Below are 17,412 nucleotides of genomic sequence, written 5' to 3'. Positions count from 1 at the left end.
TGGCCCAGAGTGCCCATGAAAGCAGCCCCAGCACTTCCAGACAGGCAGCAGCACAGCTGGCCCAGGGCAACTTTCCTGTCAAGACCAGCAGCTCTTCCTCTTGCCCTCGGCAGGCCTTCAAACGGGCCTACCCAGAGGAAGACAATGACTCTGGGATATCACACGGCCCACCCGCAAAACGCCGCAGGATTGACAATCGGCTGGCCCAGAGTGCCCATGAAAGTGGCCCCAGCACTTCCAGACAGGCAGTGTCGGGGCTGACTCAGGGCACTCTGGCTGCCAACAGTCAAGCAGCACGGCCACGACGTCCGTACAGGCCTCCATGGATCATCCACGCATCCACAACGGACAACCGCTCCCAGCCTGGGCCAGTTCGCATGAGACACGTCTGGCGGCAACAACGGCGGGCAAAAAAGCCCTACAGCCGGCCACAATAACAACAGCACAAGCTGTCAGCCAGCCCAAAGCCCCCATCACCCTTAACCATCAAGGACAGAGAGACAAATAGATACGTAAGTAGATAGAGACGTAGAGAGATAGAGTGACATCTGTGGGGACAAGAGAGTCAAGTTCAAGCTCTGTGTCCACACCTACTGCCAGGTGAATTCTCTTGGGGAGCTTTCACCTGGCAGGAGGTGTGGGCATTCTGCCCACAAGGGCCCTGCCTTCCTGACCTAACAAGCTCCAGAACTTCCCTGCCTTCTTGCAGATCCTCGCCAGTGGCCTTTACCCACGAGAGGACACTGGAAACTTTCTTGTTGGGGACACCAGGCGTATCATCGGAGAGGCAGCCAAGAAGGTGGGGACGACCTGGCAGGAGCAGGCAGCTTTGCACCACAAGGGGCTTGGGCCGCTCATCCTGCTCCCCAGCAAAGAAGCCCCAGGCCCAGCTCACACAGGAGCCTCCTGTGCAGGCGCCTCTGGGGGCTCTGAGCTGGCACTGCCCACATCCCACTCCCTGTCTGCAGATGCAGACCGGCCACACTCAGGGGGCTGCTCTGCTCTTTCCAGAGCTGCTTCGTCTGCTCCAAGATGGGGGCCACCATCACCTGCTGTGAGACAGGCTGTGACCGCACATTCCACCTGCCCTGTGCCCCAGACGGCCAATGTGTCACCCAGTACTTTGGGGCCTACAGGTAAGTGTTGCTCATCCTCACCTTGGGAGCCCCTGTGTTTGTCTCCAAGCCCTTTCCACCCTGGGAGTCACACAAGGAAGGAGCCCATGGTTGCCAGCAACCTGCCACACACAGGGGCAGAACCCACACAGGGGCTGGGGCTCCCTCACGGCTCCGCAGGATTGACAATGGGCTGGCCCAGAGTGCCCATGAAAGTGGCCCCAGCACTTCCAGACAGGCAGTGTCGGGGCTGACTCAGGGCACTCTGGCTGCCAACAGTCAAGCAGCACGGCCACGACGTCCGTACAGGCCTCCATGGATCATCCACGCATCCACAACGGACAACCGCTCCCAGCCTGGGCCAGTTCGCATGAGACACGTCTGGCGGCAACAACGGCGGGCAAAAAAGCCCTACAGCCGGCCACAATAACAACAGCACAAGCTGTCAGCCAGCCCAAAGCCCCCATCACCCTTAACCATCAAGGACAGAGAGACAAATAGATACGTAAGTAGATAGAGACGTAGAGAGATAGAGTGACATCTGTGGGGACAAGAGAGTCAAGTTCAAGCTCTGTGTCCACACCTACTGCCAGGTGAATTCTCTTGGGGAGCTTTCACCTGGCAGGAGGTGTGGGCATTCTGCCCACAAGGGCCCTGCCTTCCTGACCTAACAAGCTCCAGAACTTCCCTGCCTTCTTGCAGATCCTCGCCAGTGGCCTTTACCCACGAGAGGACACTGGAAACTTTCTTGTTGGGGACACCAGGCGTATCATCGGAGAGGCAGCCAAGAAGGTGGGGACGACCTGGCAGGAGCAGGCAGCTTTGCACCACAAGGGGCTTGGGCCGCTCATCCTGCTCCCCAGCAAAGAAGCCCCAGGCCCAGCTCACACAGGAGCCTCCTGTGCAGGCGCCTCTGGGGGCTCTGAGCTGGCACTGCCCACATCCCACTCCCTGTCTGCAGATGCAGACCGGCCACACTCAGGGGGCTGCTCTGCTCTTTCCAGAGCTGCTTCGTCTGCTCCAAGATGGGGGCCACCATCACCTGCTGTGAGACGGGCTGTGACTGCACCTTCCACCTGCCCTGTGCCCCAGACGGCCAATGTGTCACCCAGTACTTTGGGGCCTACAGGTAAGTGTTGCTCATCCTCACCTTGGGAGCCCCTGTGTTTGTCTCCAAGCCCTTTCCACCCTGGGAGTCACACAAGGAAGGAGCCCATGGTTGCCAGCAACCTGCCACACACAGGGGCAGAACCCACACAGGGGCTGGGGCTCCCTCACGGCTCCGCAGGATTGACAATGGGCTGGCCCAGAGTGCCCATGAAAGTGGCCCCAGCACTTCCAGACAGGCAGTGTCGGGGCTGACTCAGGGCACTCTGGCTGCCAACAGTCAAGCAGCACGGCCACAACGTCCGTACAGGCCTCCGTGGATCTTCCACGCATCCACAACGGACAACCGCTCCCAGCCTGGGCCAGTTCGCATGAGACACGTCTGGCGGCAACAACGGCGGGCAAAAAAGCCCTACAGCCGGCCACAATAACAACAGCACAAGCTGTCAGCCAGCCCAAAGCCCCCATCACCCTTAACCATCAAGGACAGAGAGACAAATAGATACGTAAGTAGATAGAGACGTAGAGAGATAGAGTGACATCTGTGGGGACAAGAGAGTCAAGTTCAAGCTCTGTGTCCACACCTACTGCCAGGTGAATTCTCTTGGGGAGCTTTCACCTGGCAGGAGGTGTGGGCATTCTGCCCACAAGGGCCCTGCCTTCCTGACCTAACAAGCTCCAGAACTTCCCTGCCTTCTTGCAGATCCTCGCCAGTGGCCTTTACCCACGAGAGGACACTGGAAACTTTCTTGTTGGGGACACCAGGCGTATCATCGGAGAGGCAGCCAAGAAGGTGGGGACGACCTGGCAGGAGCAGGCAGCTTTGCACCACAAGGGGCTTGGGCCGCTCATCCTGCTCCCCAGCAAAGAAGCCCCAGGCCCAGCTCACACAGGAGCCTCCTGTGCAGGCGCCTCTGGGGGCTCTGAGCTGGCACTGCCCACATCCCACTCCCTGTCTGCAGATGCAGACCGGCCACACTCAGGGGGCTGCTCTGCTCTTTCCAGAGCTGCTTCGTCTGCTCCAAGATGGGGGCCACCATCACCTGCTGTGAGACAGGCTGTGACCGCACATTCCACCTGCCCTGTGCCCCAGACGGCCAATGTGTCACCCAGTACTTTGGGGCCTACAGGTAAGTGTTGCTCATCCTCACCTTGGGAGCCCCTGTGTTTGTCTCCAAGCCCTTTCCACCCTGGGAGTCACACAAGGAAGGAGCCCATGGTTGCCAGCAACCTGCCACACACAGGGGCAGAACCCACACAGGGGCTGGGGCTCCCTCACGGCTCCGCAGGATTGACAATGGGCTGGCCCAGAGTGCCCATGAAAGTGGCCCCAGCACTTCCAGACAGGCAGTGTCGGGGCTGACTCAGGGCACTCTGGCTGCCAACAGTCAAGCAGCACGGCCACGACGTCCGTACAGGCCTCCATGGATCATCCACGCATCCACAACGGACAACCGCTCCCAGCCTGGGCCAGTTCGCATGAGACACGTCTGGCGGCAACAACGGCGGGCAAAAAAGCCCTACAGCCGGCCACAATAACAACAGCACAAGCTGTCAGCCAGCCCAAAGCCCCCATCACCCTTAACCATCAAGGACAGAGAGACAAATAGATACGTAAGTAGATAGAGACGTAGAGAGATAGAGTGACATCTGTGGGGACAAGAGAGTCAAGTTCAAGCTCTGTGTCCACACCTACTGCCAGGTGAATTCTCTTGGGGAGCTTTCACCTGGCAGGAGGTGTGGGCATTCTGCCCACAAGGGCCCTGCCTTCCTGACCTAACAAGCTCCAGAACTTCCCTGCCTTCTTGCAGATCCTCGCCAGTGGCCTTTACCCACGAGAGGACACTGGAAACTTTCTTGTTGGGGACACCAGGCGTATCATCGGAGAGGCAGCCAAGAAGGTGGGGACGACCTGGCAGGAGCAGGCAGCTTTGCACCACAAGGGGCTTGGGCCGCTCATCCTGCTCCCCAGCAAAGAAGCCCCAGGCCCAGCTCACACAGGAGCCTCCTGTGCAGGCGCCTCTGGGGGCTCTGAGCTGGCACTGCCCACATCCCACTCCCTGTCTGCAGATGCAGACCGGCCACACTCAGGGGGCTGCTCTGCTCTTTCCAGAGCTGCTTCGTCTGCTCCAAGATGGGGGCCACCATCACCTGCTGTGAGACGGGCTGTGACTGCACCTTCCACCTGCCCTGTGCCCCAGACGGCCAATGTGTCACCCAGTACTTTGGGGCCTACAGGTAAGTGTTGCTCATCCTCACCTTGGGAGCCCCTGTGTTTGTCTCCAAGCCCTTTCCACCCTGGGAGTCACACAAGGAAGGAGCCCATGGTTGCCAGCAACCTGCCACACACAGGGGCAGAACCCACACAGGGGCTGGGGCTCCCTCACGGCTCCGCAGGATTGACAATGGGCTGGCCCAGAGTGCCCATGAAAGTGGCCCCAGCACTTCCAGACAGGCAGTGTCGGGGCTGACTCAGGGCACTCTGGCTGCCAACAGTCAAGCAGCACGGCCACAACGTCCGTACAGGCCTCCGTGGATCTTCCACGCATCCACAACGGACAACCGCTCCCAGCCTGGGCCAGTTCGCATGAGACACGTCTGGCGGCAACAACGGCGGGCAAAAAAGCCCTACAGCCGGCCACAATAACAACAGCACAAGCTGTCAGCCAGCCCAAAGCCCCCATCACCCTTAACCATCAAGGACAGAGAGACAAATAGATACGTAAGTAGATAGAGACGTAGAGAGATAGAGTGACATCTGTGGGGACAAGAGAGTCAAGTTCAAGCTCTGTGTCCACACCTACTGCCAGGTGAATTCTCTTGGGGAGCTTTCACCTGGCAGGAGGTGTGGGCATTCTGCCCACAAGGGCCCTGCCTTCCTGACCTAACAAGCTCCAGAACTTCCCTGCCTTCTTGCAGATCCTCGCCAGTGGGTTTTACCCACGAGAGGACACTGGAAACTTTCTTGTTGGGGACACCAGGCGTATCATCGGGGAGGCAGCCAAGAAGGTGGGGACGACCTGGCAGGAGCAGGCAGCTTTGCACCACAAGGGGCTTGGGCCGCTCATCCTGCTCCCCAGCAAAGAAGCCCCAGGCCCAGCTCACACAGGAGCCTCCTGTGCAGGCGCCTCTGGGGGCTCTGAGCTGGCACTGCCCACATCCCACTCCCTGTCTGCAGATGCAGACCGGCCACACTCAGGGGGCTGCTCTGCTCTTTCCAGAGCTGCTTCGTCTGCTCCAACATGGGGGCCACCATCACCTGCTGTGAGACGGGCTGTGACCGCACCTTCCACCTGCCCTGTGCCCCAGACGGCCAATGTGTCACCCAGTACTTTGGGGCCTACAGGTAAGTGTTGCTCATCCTCACCTTGGGAGCCCCTGTGTTTGTCTCCAAGCCCTTTCCACCCTGGGAGTCACACAAGGAAGGAGCCCATGGTTGCCAGCAACCTGCCACACACAGGGGCAGAACCCACACGGGGGCTGGGGCTCCCTCACGGCTCCTGCTCCCACATCGCCAGCACAGCCCAAGGACTCTGCACTTCCCCCTGCCCTCACCCATCTCCTCATCTTCCTCACAGGTCCTTCTGCTGGGAGCACCGCCCACAGCAGGCACTGCAGCCACGTCCCAGCCAGGACACCACCTGCAGCATCTGCCTGGACACCGTGGAAGACAAAATCTCATACAAAACCATGGGGTGCCCCGCGTGCCAAGACGCCCGCTTCCACCGGCACTGCATCCAGAGACTGGCTCTGCACGCTGGCACTGGCTTCCGATGCCCGTGCTGCCTGAAGCAAGAGCCATTCATGACGGAAATGCTCATCATGGGCATCCGACTCTCTAAGAGGTTGGCTTTCCTCCTCCCATCTCACAAGGCGGCAGGCACAAGCACTGTGCCAGCCTAGGGACTGCCCCAGCAGGCCTGGCCGCCTTCTAGCCCCATGCCTCTTGCCCTCAGCTCCACCGAGCTGCTGCAAACGGGACAGGCAGAGGAGCAGCGACTGCTGGGATCTGCCGGATGAGGGCTCAGCTGGGCTCAACTCTTTCCTCTCCTTCTCTGGCAGACCCCCATCGTGGCAGAGTGACCAAGAGGTCAGACCCTCCTCAGATCAGAGGCACGGCCGCTGCGATGCCTCAAGGTGCCTTTGTTTGCGAGGCAGGGAGCACGTGGAGGCAAACGGGTAAGCTGCCAAAGCACCAATGCAGGGACCTGAAGGGCATCTGCTCCCCACGGGCTCAGCAATGTACAACTAAGAACAAGGGCTCGGCCATGGGCATGGCCATCCCTTGCTGTGTCCCTTTGTCCTCACAACCTCCTTGCTCCTCCAGACCCTGGCAACTGTGGCTGTGCAGCTCCTGCGCTGCTGAGGGCACCCACAACCTCTGCTCCTCTTTGGAGAGCACCACCTGCTCCTGGGAGTGCAGCACCTGTGCTGCCGCAGGCACCGGTAGGCATCAAAGCATTTCCTGCCACGCAATGCAGACAGGGGCCAGGATGGGCCTGACAGCAGGACCTTCAGCATGTGGCTTGGCTCCAGGAGGGCTTCTGGATACCTCAGTGGCCTCTCCTGCCTGCACCCTGGGGGCTCTCCTGACGACCTTCCTGCTGCCCCTCTTTGCAGGTTCCTCAGAGCTTGTGAGCCCCAAAACTTCCAGCCAGGAACTGGCTGCACTGTCCCAGAGCACAGTGCTCCTCAAGAGCAGCTCCTCCATCAGCCCTCGACAGGCCTTGAAGCGGCACTACGCTGAGGAAGAAACACCATCGTGGACAATGTACAGCTCTCCTGCAAAACGTCGCAGCGTCGAGGATGGGCCAGCACACAGTGCTGACACCTGCGAGCCCAGCACTTCCAGCCAGGCCGCAGCACAGCTGGCCCATGGAGAGTGTCCTGTCAAGACCAGCAGCTCTTCCTCTTGCCCTCGGCAGGCCTTCAAACGGGCCTACCCAGAGGAAGACAATGACTCTGGGATATCACACGGCCCACCCGCAAAACGCCGCAGGATTGACAATGGGCTGGCCCAGAGTGCCCATGAAAGCAGCCCCAGCACTTCCAGACAGGCAGCAGCACAGCTGGCCCAGGGCAACTTTCCTGTCAAGACCAGCAGCTCTTCCTCTTGCCCTCGGCAGGCCTTCAAACGGGCCTACCCAGAGGAAGACAATGACTCTGGGATATCACACGGCCCACCCGCAAAACGCCGCAGGATTGACAATCGGCTGGCCCAGAGTGCCCATGAAAGTGGCCCCAGCACTTCCAGACAGGCAGTGTCGGGGCTGACTCAGGGCACTCTGGCTGCCAACAGTCAAGCAGCACGGCCACGACGTCCGTACAGGCCTCCGTGGATCTTCCACGCATCCACAACGGACAACCGCTCCCAGCCTGGGCCAGTTCGCATGAGACACGTCTGGCGGCAACAACGGCGGGCAAAAAAGCCCTACAGCCGGCCACAATAACAACAGCACAAGCTGTCAGCCAGCCCAAAGCCCCCATCACCCTTAACCATCAAGGACAGAGAGACAAATAGATACGTAAGTAGATAGAGACGTAGAGAGATAGAGTGACATCTGTGGGGACAAGAGAGTCAAGTTCAAGCTCTGTGTCCACACCTACTGCCAGGTGAATTCTCTTGGGGAGCTTTCACCTGGCAGGAGGTGTGGGCACAGCATTCTGCCCACAAGGGCCCTGCCTTCCTGACCTAACAAGCTCCAGAACTTCCCTGCCTTCTTGCAGATCCTCGCCAGTGGCCTTTACCCACGAGAGGACACTGGAAACTTTCTTGTTGGGGACACCAGGCGTATCATCGGAGAGGCAGCCAAGAAGGTGGGGACGACCTGGCAGGAGCAGGCAGCTTTGCACCACAAGGGGCTTGGGCCGCTCATCCTGCTCCCCAGCAAAGAAGCCCCAGGCCCAGCTCACACAGGAGCCTCCTGTGCAGGCGCCTCTGGGGGCTCTGAGCTGGCACTGCCCACATCCCACTCCCTGTCTGCAGATGCAGACCGGCCACAGAGCCCCAGCCCTGACACTCAGGGGGCTGCTCTGCTCTTTCCAGAGCTGCTTCGTCTGCTCCAAGATGGGGGCCACCATCACCTGCTGTGAGACGGGCTGTGACCGCACCTTCCACCTGCCCTGTGCCCCAGATGGCCAATGTGTCACCCAGTACTTTGGGGCCTACAGGTAAGTGTTGCTCATCCTCACCTTGGGAGCCCCTGTGTTTGTCTCCAAGCCCTTTCCACCCTGGGAGTCACACAAGGAAGGAGCCCATGGTTGCCAGCAACCTGCCACACACAGGGGCAGAACCCACACGGGGGCTGGGGCTCCCTCACGGCTCCTGCTCCCACGTCGCCAGCACAGCCCAAGGACTCTGCACTTCCCCCTACCCTCACCCATCTCCTCATCTTCCTCACAGGTCCTTCTGCTGGGAGCACTGCCCACAGCAGGCACTGCAGCCACGTCCCAGCCAGGACACCACCTGCAGCATCTGCCTGGACACCGTGGAAGACAAAATCTCATACAAAACCATGGGGTGCCCCGCGTGCCAAGACGCCCGCTTCCACCGGCACTGCATCCAGAGACTGGCTCTGCACGCTGGCACTGGCTTCCGATGCCCGTGCTGCCTGAAGCAAGAGCCATTCCTAACAGAAATGCTCATCATGGGCATCCGACTCTCTAAGAGGTTGGCTTTCCTCCTCCCATCTCACAAGGCGGCAGGCACAAGCACTGTGCCAGCCTAGGGACTGCCCCAGCAGGCCTGGCCGCCTTCTAGCCCCATGCCTCTTGCCCTCAGCTCCACCGAGCCGCTGCAAACGGGACAGGCAGAGGAGCAGCGACTGCTGGGATCTGCCGGATGAGGGCTCAGCTGGGCTCAACTCTTTCCTCTCCTTCTCTGGCAGACCCCCATCGTGGCAGAGTGACCAAGAGGTCGGACCCTCCTCAGATCAGAGGCACGGCCGCTGCGATGCCTCAAGGTGCCTTTGTTTGCGAGGCAGGGAGCACGTGGAGGCAAACGGGTAAGCTGCCAAAGCACCAATGCAGGGACCTGAAGGGCATCTGCTCCCCACGGGCTCAGCGATGTACAACTAAGAACAAGGGCTCGGCCATGGGCATGGCCATCCCTTGCTGTGTCCCTTTGTCCTCACAACCTCCTTGCTCCTCCAGACCCTGGCAACTGTGGCTGTGCAGCTCCTGCGCTGCTGAGGGCACCCACAACCTCTGCTCCTCTTTGGAGAGCACCACCTGCTCCTGGGAGTGCAGCACCTGTGCTGCCACAGGCACTGGTAGGCATCAAAGCATTTCCTGCCACGCAGTGCAGACAGGGGCCAGGATGGGCCTGACAGCAGGACCTTCAGCACATGGCTGGGCTCCAGGAGGGCTCTGGATACCTCAGTGGCCTCTCCTGCCTGCACCCTGGGGGCTCTCCTGACGACCTTCCTGCTGCCCCTCTTTGCAGGTTCCTCAGAGCTTGTGAGCCCCAAAAATTCCAGCCAGGAACTGGCTGCACTGTCCCAGAGCACGGTGCTCCTCAAGAGCAGCTCCTCCATCAGCCCTCGACAGGCCTTGAAGCGGCACTACGCTGAGGAAGAAACACCATCGTGGACAATGTACAGCTCTCCTGCAAAACGTCGCAGCGTCGAGGATGGGCCAGCACACAGTGCTGACACCTGCGAGCCCAGCACTTCCAGCCAGGCCGCAGCACAGCTGGCCCAGGGAGAGTGTCCTGTCAAGACCAGCAGCTCTTCCTCTTGCCCTCGGCAGGCCTTCAAACGGGCCTACCCAGAGGAAGACAATGACTCTGGGATATCACACGGCCCACCCGCAAAACGCCGCAGGATTGACAATGGGCTGGCCCAGAGTGCCCATGAAAGCGGCCCCAGCACTTCCAGACAGGCAGTGTCGGGGCTGACTCAGGGCACTCTGGCTGCCAACAGCCAAGCAGCACGGCCCCGACGTCCGTACAGGCCTCCGTGGATCATCCACGCATCCACAACGGACAACCGCTCCCAGCCTGGGCCAGTTCGCATGAGACACGTCTGGCGGCAACAACGGCGGGCAAAAAAGCCCTACAGCCGGCCACAATAACAACAGCACAAGCTGTCAGCCAGCCCAAAGCCCCCATCACCCTTTGCCACCAAAGACAGAAAGATAGATAGATAGATAGATAGATAGATAGATAGATAGATAGATAGATAGATAGATAGATAATTATATAGGGAAGTAGAGAGATAGAATGATGAACACACAGATTCATAGCTACATAGATACAGAGATAAGAAATAAAGTTGTTTTACACTATGAGAACCCACACACCTTTTCCAGTCATTTTCCTCAGCCTGCCTCCAAGCCTCTCTTAGTGGAATGAACAGGGATCTACATCCCCAGGGTTGGCAGCACCTTCCAGTGTGCCAGCTGCCCTTCCCAGCTGCCCAGCACCATGGCCTTGCTGGCCCTGACAGACTGCTGTCAGCGGCCCTGCAGGGCAGTGCCCGGCTCCTGTGCAATGTTCACACCCAGAGCATGGCTGCACCTGCAGCCTCTGCCTTGCCAGCAGGCCCTGTCCAGGCCCCAGCACCCCGGCATGTCCTGGGCACCATCAGCACCACAGCCAGGCTGCTGCTGATGCTGCTGCAACAAATAGCACAGTTGGCACAGATGACAGGACAAAGTCTCGTGGGCTGAGACACTTTAATCAGCAAAACAGATCACAACAAATCTTACAGATGATGAAAAGGCCACACTGCCTCACAACCAGCTGATCCACGAGTGGCAACTCCGAGAGCAGCAGCCACTGCAAGGACCTACTTTCTCCTTTTGCAATACGTCTTCATCACTCTGTGCAACCTCAGTGAGCTGTGCTTCATTTTGCTGAGCTATTCCTAATTTTTGCATTCTCATTACTTATTCTTTTACATACATATTGATCACATCCCAGTTCCTCTGAAACTGCAGGAACACATTCTCCAAAGACCCAAATTTTAGCCCTGTCGAGACAAGGGAGACCCTCAGGACTCTCTCAGGAAGCACGCAAGGCAGGCACCAGTACTTCTCTAGCAGTGCTGGATTTCACCGCAGGCCTTGTTCTCCCTATGTTCAGTAATTTTACCTTCATTTCTGGATTGAAATCTGATGCTGTTGAGCAGGATGGGAACAGAGAACTCCAGATCAGAAAACTAAGTAAATGAGCTCTCCTTTATTTCAAATGCACCGCTCTATATATAGACAACATTGAGAAGACTAATTTCATTGGTCTTAGAGTAAAAACACGTCACACCATTGGTGTGCAGTGAATGACTCACAGCAGAAGAACACATCCATAAACAATATGAATAATAAAATATATTACAGAATTATTTACATTCTTTCCCAACTGTTTCCCAGGCTGTTGCCTGGTTAGAAAACCTTTATTTTTCTCTCTGAGCTGAGAATATCCACAGAAATCTCACCTGTTTCAGGCACAACAGGGCATGGTATGGTTACATGGACAGAGCTAGCCCAGTCACAATGAGACAAAGAAAACTGTGCCACATGGGTAAGGACAGACCCAGACACCACCATGGTTGTTAGCCCTTTTTTTTTTGGCTTTAATTTTCTTGCTATTGGTTTAGCATGTGACCACCCACCAGTCTACTGAAAAACAACATAGCCAGAGAAGTAGATTAAACCAAAATGTTCCTTCTCAAACCCATGTTGTGTCAATTACAAAGTGGTGACTTTCAGCTCAGAAAAAGCCACCCCCATCCATGTCCGAGCACCCTGCGTTCCCTGGCCTCCCACCCCCCATGAGGAGCCTGAAGGCACAAGAGGCCCTTCCTGTCAAGGATGAAGTTCATCCAGGCTGCCTCATGACAAGCTGTACTGCACACCTGTGGACATAAATAGTGGTACCAGTCCTTAGCCCTGCTACATGACCCCACAAAGAGATCCACAAAGAGCAAGGCTGTCCAAAATTACATTCTTTCAGTAGCTCCTTCACTAGCAAGAAGCAGCTGTGCTTGGGGAGGCCACTCTGTTGTCACCTGTTGTCTGTAATGATGCAGGTATGGTCTGCTCTGAACCCAGTGGCTGCACAGGAACACCCACCCCACTTGGCTTTCATTTTGTTTCCATTTTTGTGCTTTCCAAGGTTAACTTCAGAGCTGGGAGCTCGAACCCGAGCTCTTCAGCTGAGACTGCACTGCATGCAAATAACAATCCCTTTGTCACACTGCATTTAACCTTGATGTGAAGGAATTATTCCTATAGATGAGAAGAAGAAATCAAGGACTGTATCAGCAAGGCCATGACCGTGTTTGTACAGCAACTGCCTGGCATTTATTGCAGTCCAGACAATACAACATGTCCCAATTACGTGACTCTGGTCCATGCACACACAGAGCCTCCCCTAGGAACAGCCAGCCTGCTGCAGGGGCACAAACACCAGGATTTTCCCTGTTCTCTTTGAGTTTTCCTTTACAATATTCTGCTATGTAGAAGTTTGCAACTCTTTATGTGTGTTCAGCATCACTTACTCAGGGACTACCCCCTGATGGTATTGCTTAGGGGCTTAGAAAAGGAGGAATCATGGTCCTGTCATGCCAGGCACAGGGCACCCCTACAGAAAGGAACACTTATTGATGTCTCGAGAACTTTTAGTCCATCAAATGTGGTGGCAGAAAGAATGCCGAGGTGGATTATCCTTGCTCTGTAAAAAGGGAAGGTGCTGGGCTCAGCAGCAGGGCAGTGGCATCTGTCCTGCATGGAGCTGGGTGACTGTCTACAGCTCACTGCAGCTCCTCAAGCACCAGCTCCCCAAGAGTGACCTGGCATTGGCTCACCACTCCCTTCCCTCACCAGAGCAGCTGAAGAAACACAAACTGCTCAGAGGAACTGAGCATTGACTGGTAAACACTGCCCCGCTCCTTGGGCCGGACTGAGCAGCCAAAACTCACTACCTAAAGGAGTTTTTTTTTGAAAACCAACTGGGAACAAGTGCTCCTCCAGTGGCTTCCTGATGCAGCCCACCAGAGGCCGGGGTAGCTCTTACAACTCTGGTGCTGTGCCAGGAGTAGGGGCCTGCCTCAGTATGGGGACTCACCAGAGGCAGAACCTTTAGAGGCATTTGCTCTACAGTTCCAGACACAGGCCACAACAGGAACCATGCAAAGGAAAAAGGAGAAAGCTCTCTGTCCTGAGGTTGCACAAGGAACAGTTTATTCCAGCTGCAGGGAGCACGATGAAAAACGACCCCCCTGCACGGTTGAGCAAGAGGTTTTGTACAGATACAAGTTAGGGGTGGATACAAACAGCTAACCAATAGGGAATCCTCAGGGGAGGAGTGAGGGGATTACATCAAGTGTCTGGGGCTAGTAGGGGTAGGAGGGTGGAGAGGATGGGTCACATGGGCCAATGGGGCTTCGAGGAATAGGGGAATTCCAAAGGGGTGTTGCAGACAGGGATTGGCCCGAGGTGAGAGTGGCAGGGAAGGTTCAGGAACAAAAGGGGCTGGGTTGCCTTGACAGGCAGGGAAAGAGTTGGGACAAGGGGTGGAGAATGGCATGAGGGACAGCTTTGAGGGAGGGTAAAACCCGAGGGCTAAACCAACTCGAAGAGAACATGGGGGTACAGCAGAACAAATTTAACGAGGACTCAATAAAGTACATTTAAACCACAACAGCTTCCTATCCTTGCAAATGACATAACCCCAAATAAAGGATACTTCTCAAACTACCTGCTCCAACAAGGCTTCCCACACACACACATATACACAAAGGAATATACAGTTACACGTCTATAATGCAATACAACTAGGAATGTTTCGTTAAATCTAAGTCCTGACCAAAGTTTGTGTATTAAACATACTGAAACACATGTAAAAGTGTGGATTTTTTTTCCTGAGTCTCTACAGTTGCTGCTGCAGACACCTGTGATGACAAAGCTGGCCAGTCCCTGTGGGACTCACCCTCATCATTCAAAAAGGGGAGTTTTTATCCTCAGAGAAGGCAGGAGCTGCCACAGCAGAGGTGGCAGAAGGCGTGGAGCACAGGACAATCACTGAAGCTTTCATGGGTTTTGTGATTTCCTCAGCTTTCCTGCCTCCATCAGGGTGGAAATTAATGTTTCTGTTCTACTAACACATTTTTCAGAAATGCTTTTGAAAGACCAAGTAATTAGTATTTAATGGTTTCTGATTGTTAAGGATAAAAGATTAAAAACTGCTAAGGAATACAGGAATATAGATGTTCTTGTCCCAACACCGATGCATATAGGGAAGCACTCCTGGGCATCTTCTCCCTCAGTGGTGTTAGGTTGACTTCTGAAAGAAAATTATTTGAAAACTCCCACCACATCCACATGAGCCCAAGCTCCTTCAGCACAGCCCTAACTGCCAAATACTTCACTGACCAGGCATTGGCCATCTTGCCAACAAGAGCCAGCTAGAATGCACACCACTGTCATTCCTCCCAGAGCATCCAATTTGAGGCATGGTTCTATTCCTTACACAAAACTAGGCTCTAGCACAGGTTATCTGAGGCAGGGCAGCCTCAGTGCCTGCTAGAAATACCTATGGCAGACAGGGAACTGAGTGTTTAGAGGATAATTACTCCCCTTTCTCATTTCACAGCTTTTCCAAATGACTGTATTAGTTTGAGGATGAGGTCTCCCATGTGTCAGACCCGGGGAAGGTCTGGGAGTTCATCCAAGGTCCAGGACTTTGTTTGGTTTGTGCATTGTGCCAAGGGTCAATACTCTTGAGGGGCTTTCTCTGCAGCCTAAATCATAGCAGATTACTAGGATTTGATACAGGAATGAGTAGGAGTTGCTTTCTACACGTATTTGTTTGGACTAGTGCCGATAACAGCCTGGGGATTTTCCAGACAGCACCATCTCTGCTCGGATTTCTCCAAGCAAGCCCGAGCAGAGGGACAGAAAGCTTTGAGGGAAACTACAGCTGAAGAGGATTCCTGATGGTCACCTCTTATGTGCACCACGGTACATTCAGCACGCTGGGCTGCCTCAAGGATGAAATGCAAAGCTCAACAGCTTCAATTGGAAATTAAAAACAAAGGAGCAGTCTAACCTCTGGCCTAAGTCCGCTGCTCTTCCTTGAGCCCTGAGCAATCCGACTGCTGTAACTCCCTGTGTTTGACAGGCAAAGCAGAAAGGTTGGACTTGATGATCTTAGAGGTCTTTTACAACCTTAATGATTCCATGAAATCTTACCACTTTCAAGCATCTGGTGATCCTCAAGACCCCTTACAAGTGATGCTCAACACAGAAGCTTCATGAGCTTCCCACCAGGGTACTACGAGGGATTTCTAATCCAGTGATGTTTTTTCCCTTGATTTGCCTGCTGAGGGAATGTTCAGCAAAACACCTCTTTTCACTGCACAGATACAGCAGCTCCAAGTGGTTCAGCCTTGCACTCAGGATGGAAACACGACAGGGAGGTCTAGGGAAAGCAGTTCACAAGTTTAGAGTTCTACTTGAAATTTTGTCTCAAATCTCGACCTTCTGATTTGCTGTACTTTAGTGATGTGAAAAGGAAAGCCCCTTTTTTTCCCTCTCATCTGTCCCTATGTCCCTGTCAGTCAGAATTGCCACCCTAGAGGTACAGAAATTATTCTAACAGTCCCCTTCACTCAAGATCAGCCACGGCAGTGCACAGCACAAGTTATGCACTGAGACAGCGCCCAGAGCGGAGACTGAAGCTTGTGTCACACCTTGGTGTTAGTAAAGTCCAAGAGCAAGCCTCCAGGAGTTCCCAAACTCCAAAACCTCTCCACCCAGCAGTAAACTCTCAGTTTAAAGCCAAGCTTCTGGCTCCACCTGCTGCTGGAAGGGTGGAAAAGATGAAGAAGCAGCTGCAGACAAAACAAAACAAAACGAAAAATTAAAAAGAACAAAGAAATAACTAAGGCCTGCTTTTCTACTTAGCTCATCCTCCCAGCATTGTTGTTAGAAGACAAAACAGAGATTGTTTCATCATGGAAAATTCTAACGGGTTCAAGATGTGCAGCTCTTCACCCGGCCATGACCACCAGGCACTTGGGTCCTATTAAAAATTACCAAAATAGATAACCTTAGAAAATACTGCCTGATGACACAAATTCATGGGTTTTGTAGCTAAATAGAACCCAGGTCAAGGACAATGTCATACACATGATTCCTAAGATTGCCAGCAGGAAGGGGGGAAGAAAAGGAACCCCAAAACATTGTATGTTTTCCCATCTCCCCCTGTTCGCTGTGTGGCTCTTGCCTCTCAGTGTTTCACGTGGTCCCCTTAAATCTTGGTTTACATTTACCCACAGTGTAATTTTTTCTTTTTATGCCAGTATATATATTTAACGATTTCATGCCAAAACCCACACACTTTCCCCTTGCCAAAGTGCACAGGTGCCAGCACAATTGAGCATTATTTCCACAAACAAAGCTCCCAGTGAAGCCAAGGGCTGCCCTGGGTGCCTCAGGAATGCTGGTTTGGCTCTGGGGTGCTTGGATTACCTCTGTGTGTTTGCACAGCACTGAAGGCAGGGTCACTATTCATTTAGAAAAGCATTTCATATACCTGATTTAAAGAAACATCACAAGTTACTTCACAAAAATATGTGCAAGTGATATGATGGAGACAGATTAAGCCTTTACAGCCAAGTTCTTATAGCAACATTTTGCAGATACATATTTGTGCCTTTAAAAAGTTTCATTGCTATGGAGCTCTTGCTAAAGAAAACTAAGCCCTCTGGATAGGCAATACAGAGCTCTTTCAAGTGCCATTTTAAAAATAAATGTCAATTACAGCAGAAAAAAAGTAATGCCATTTCCACACTTGCATCTCTACCTAATGCAAACTTAAAAAGAAATACACCAGGAAGGCTCAGAAAGGGAATCCTCTGAGATTGCACTTCTCAGTTTTTCACCGCCTACAGTTACGATGCAAAAACCAAACTCATTTCACGAAACATACATTTTCTTTGCACAATCCAGAGTGTGTATTACACTAATTTGTAAATTATTTTCACTTTCACCTCCTTCAAATTAAAATTTGCTCAGCACCAGCCTTTGGCTGAGCTACCTCCACTTGAGCAATCAGTGGAACAAGTACAAACCCCAGAGCACTGGATTTCTGGCACTCAGCGGGTAAGTGCACTTTAGTTGTCTGCATTTTTTTGGGATAAAAGCCCTGAAGAAATTTTCTAAGGCTAATTAAGATCCCAGACAACAA

At 54.4% G+C, this 17,412-nt stretch overlaps 2 protein-coding genes and 2 long non-coding RNA genes across 4 annotated transcripts; all 4 read left to right on the top strand.

Moving 5' to 3' along the window:
* The first annotated feature begins 543 nt into the window (after positions 1 to 543).
* LOC128810434 (uncharacterized) lies at positions 544 to 1,031 on the top strand. Its single transcript, XR_008438039.1, has 3 exons — positions 544 to 600; positions 710 to 799; positions 1,012 to 1,031. It is a non-coding gene; the product is annotated as an uncharacterized LOC128810434 (long non-coding RNA).
* A 1-nt stretch (position 1,032) lies between these two features.
* LOC128810830 (uncharacterized) lies at positions 1,033 to 7,095 on the top strand. Its single transcript, XM_053983975.1, is given in 11 exon segments — positions 1,033 to 1,136; positions 1,296 to 1,502; positions 1,818 to 2,162; positions 2,404 to 2,602; positions 2,757 to 2,816; positions 2,926 to 3,015; positions 3,228 to 3,352; positions 5,801 to 6,067; positions 6,285 to 6,401; positions 6,550 to 6,800; positions 6,803 to 7,095. Coding segments are annotated over 11 exon segments (1,932 nt in total). The 3' UTR covers positions 6,970 to 7,095.
* On the top strand, positions 3,868 to 4,355 carry LOC128810874 (uncharacterized). The gene is made up of 3 exons (XR_008438162.1): positions 3,868 to 3,924; positions 4,034 to 4,123; positions 4,336 to 4,355. It is a non-coding gene; the product is annotated as an uncharacterized LOC128810874 (long non-coding RNA).
* On the top strand, positions 6,992 to 10,518 carry LOC128810829 (uncharacterized). The gene is given in 9 exon segments (XM_053983974.1): positions 6,992 to 7,642; positions 7,776 to 7,835; positions 7,950 to 8,039; positions 8,269 to 8,393; positions 8,626 to 8,892; positions 9,110 to 9,226; positions 9,375 to 9,570; positions 9,573 to 9,624; positions 9,627 to 10,518. Coding segments are annotated over 9 exon segments (1,725 nt in total). The 3' UTR covers positions 9,794 to 10,518.
* Positions 10,519 to 17,412: the final 6,894 nt, after the last annotated feature.

The sequence above is a fragment of the Vidua macroura genome, chromosome 8 (genome assembly GCF_024509145.1).
Source record: "Vidua macroura isolate BioBank_ID:100142 chromosome 8, ASM2450914v1, whole genome shotgun sequence".
Classification (NCBI taxonomy): domain Eukaryota; kingdom Metazoa; phylum Chordata; class Aves; order Passeriformes; family Viduidae; genus Vidua; species Vidua macroura.
Note: the sequence above shows the minus strand (reverse complement) of the source record. Positions and strands in the feature narration are given on the sequence as shown.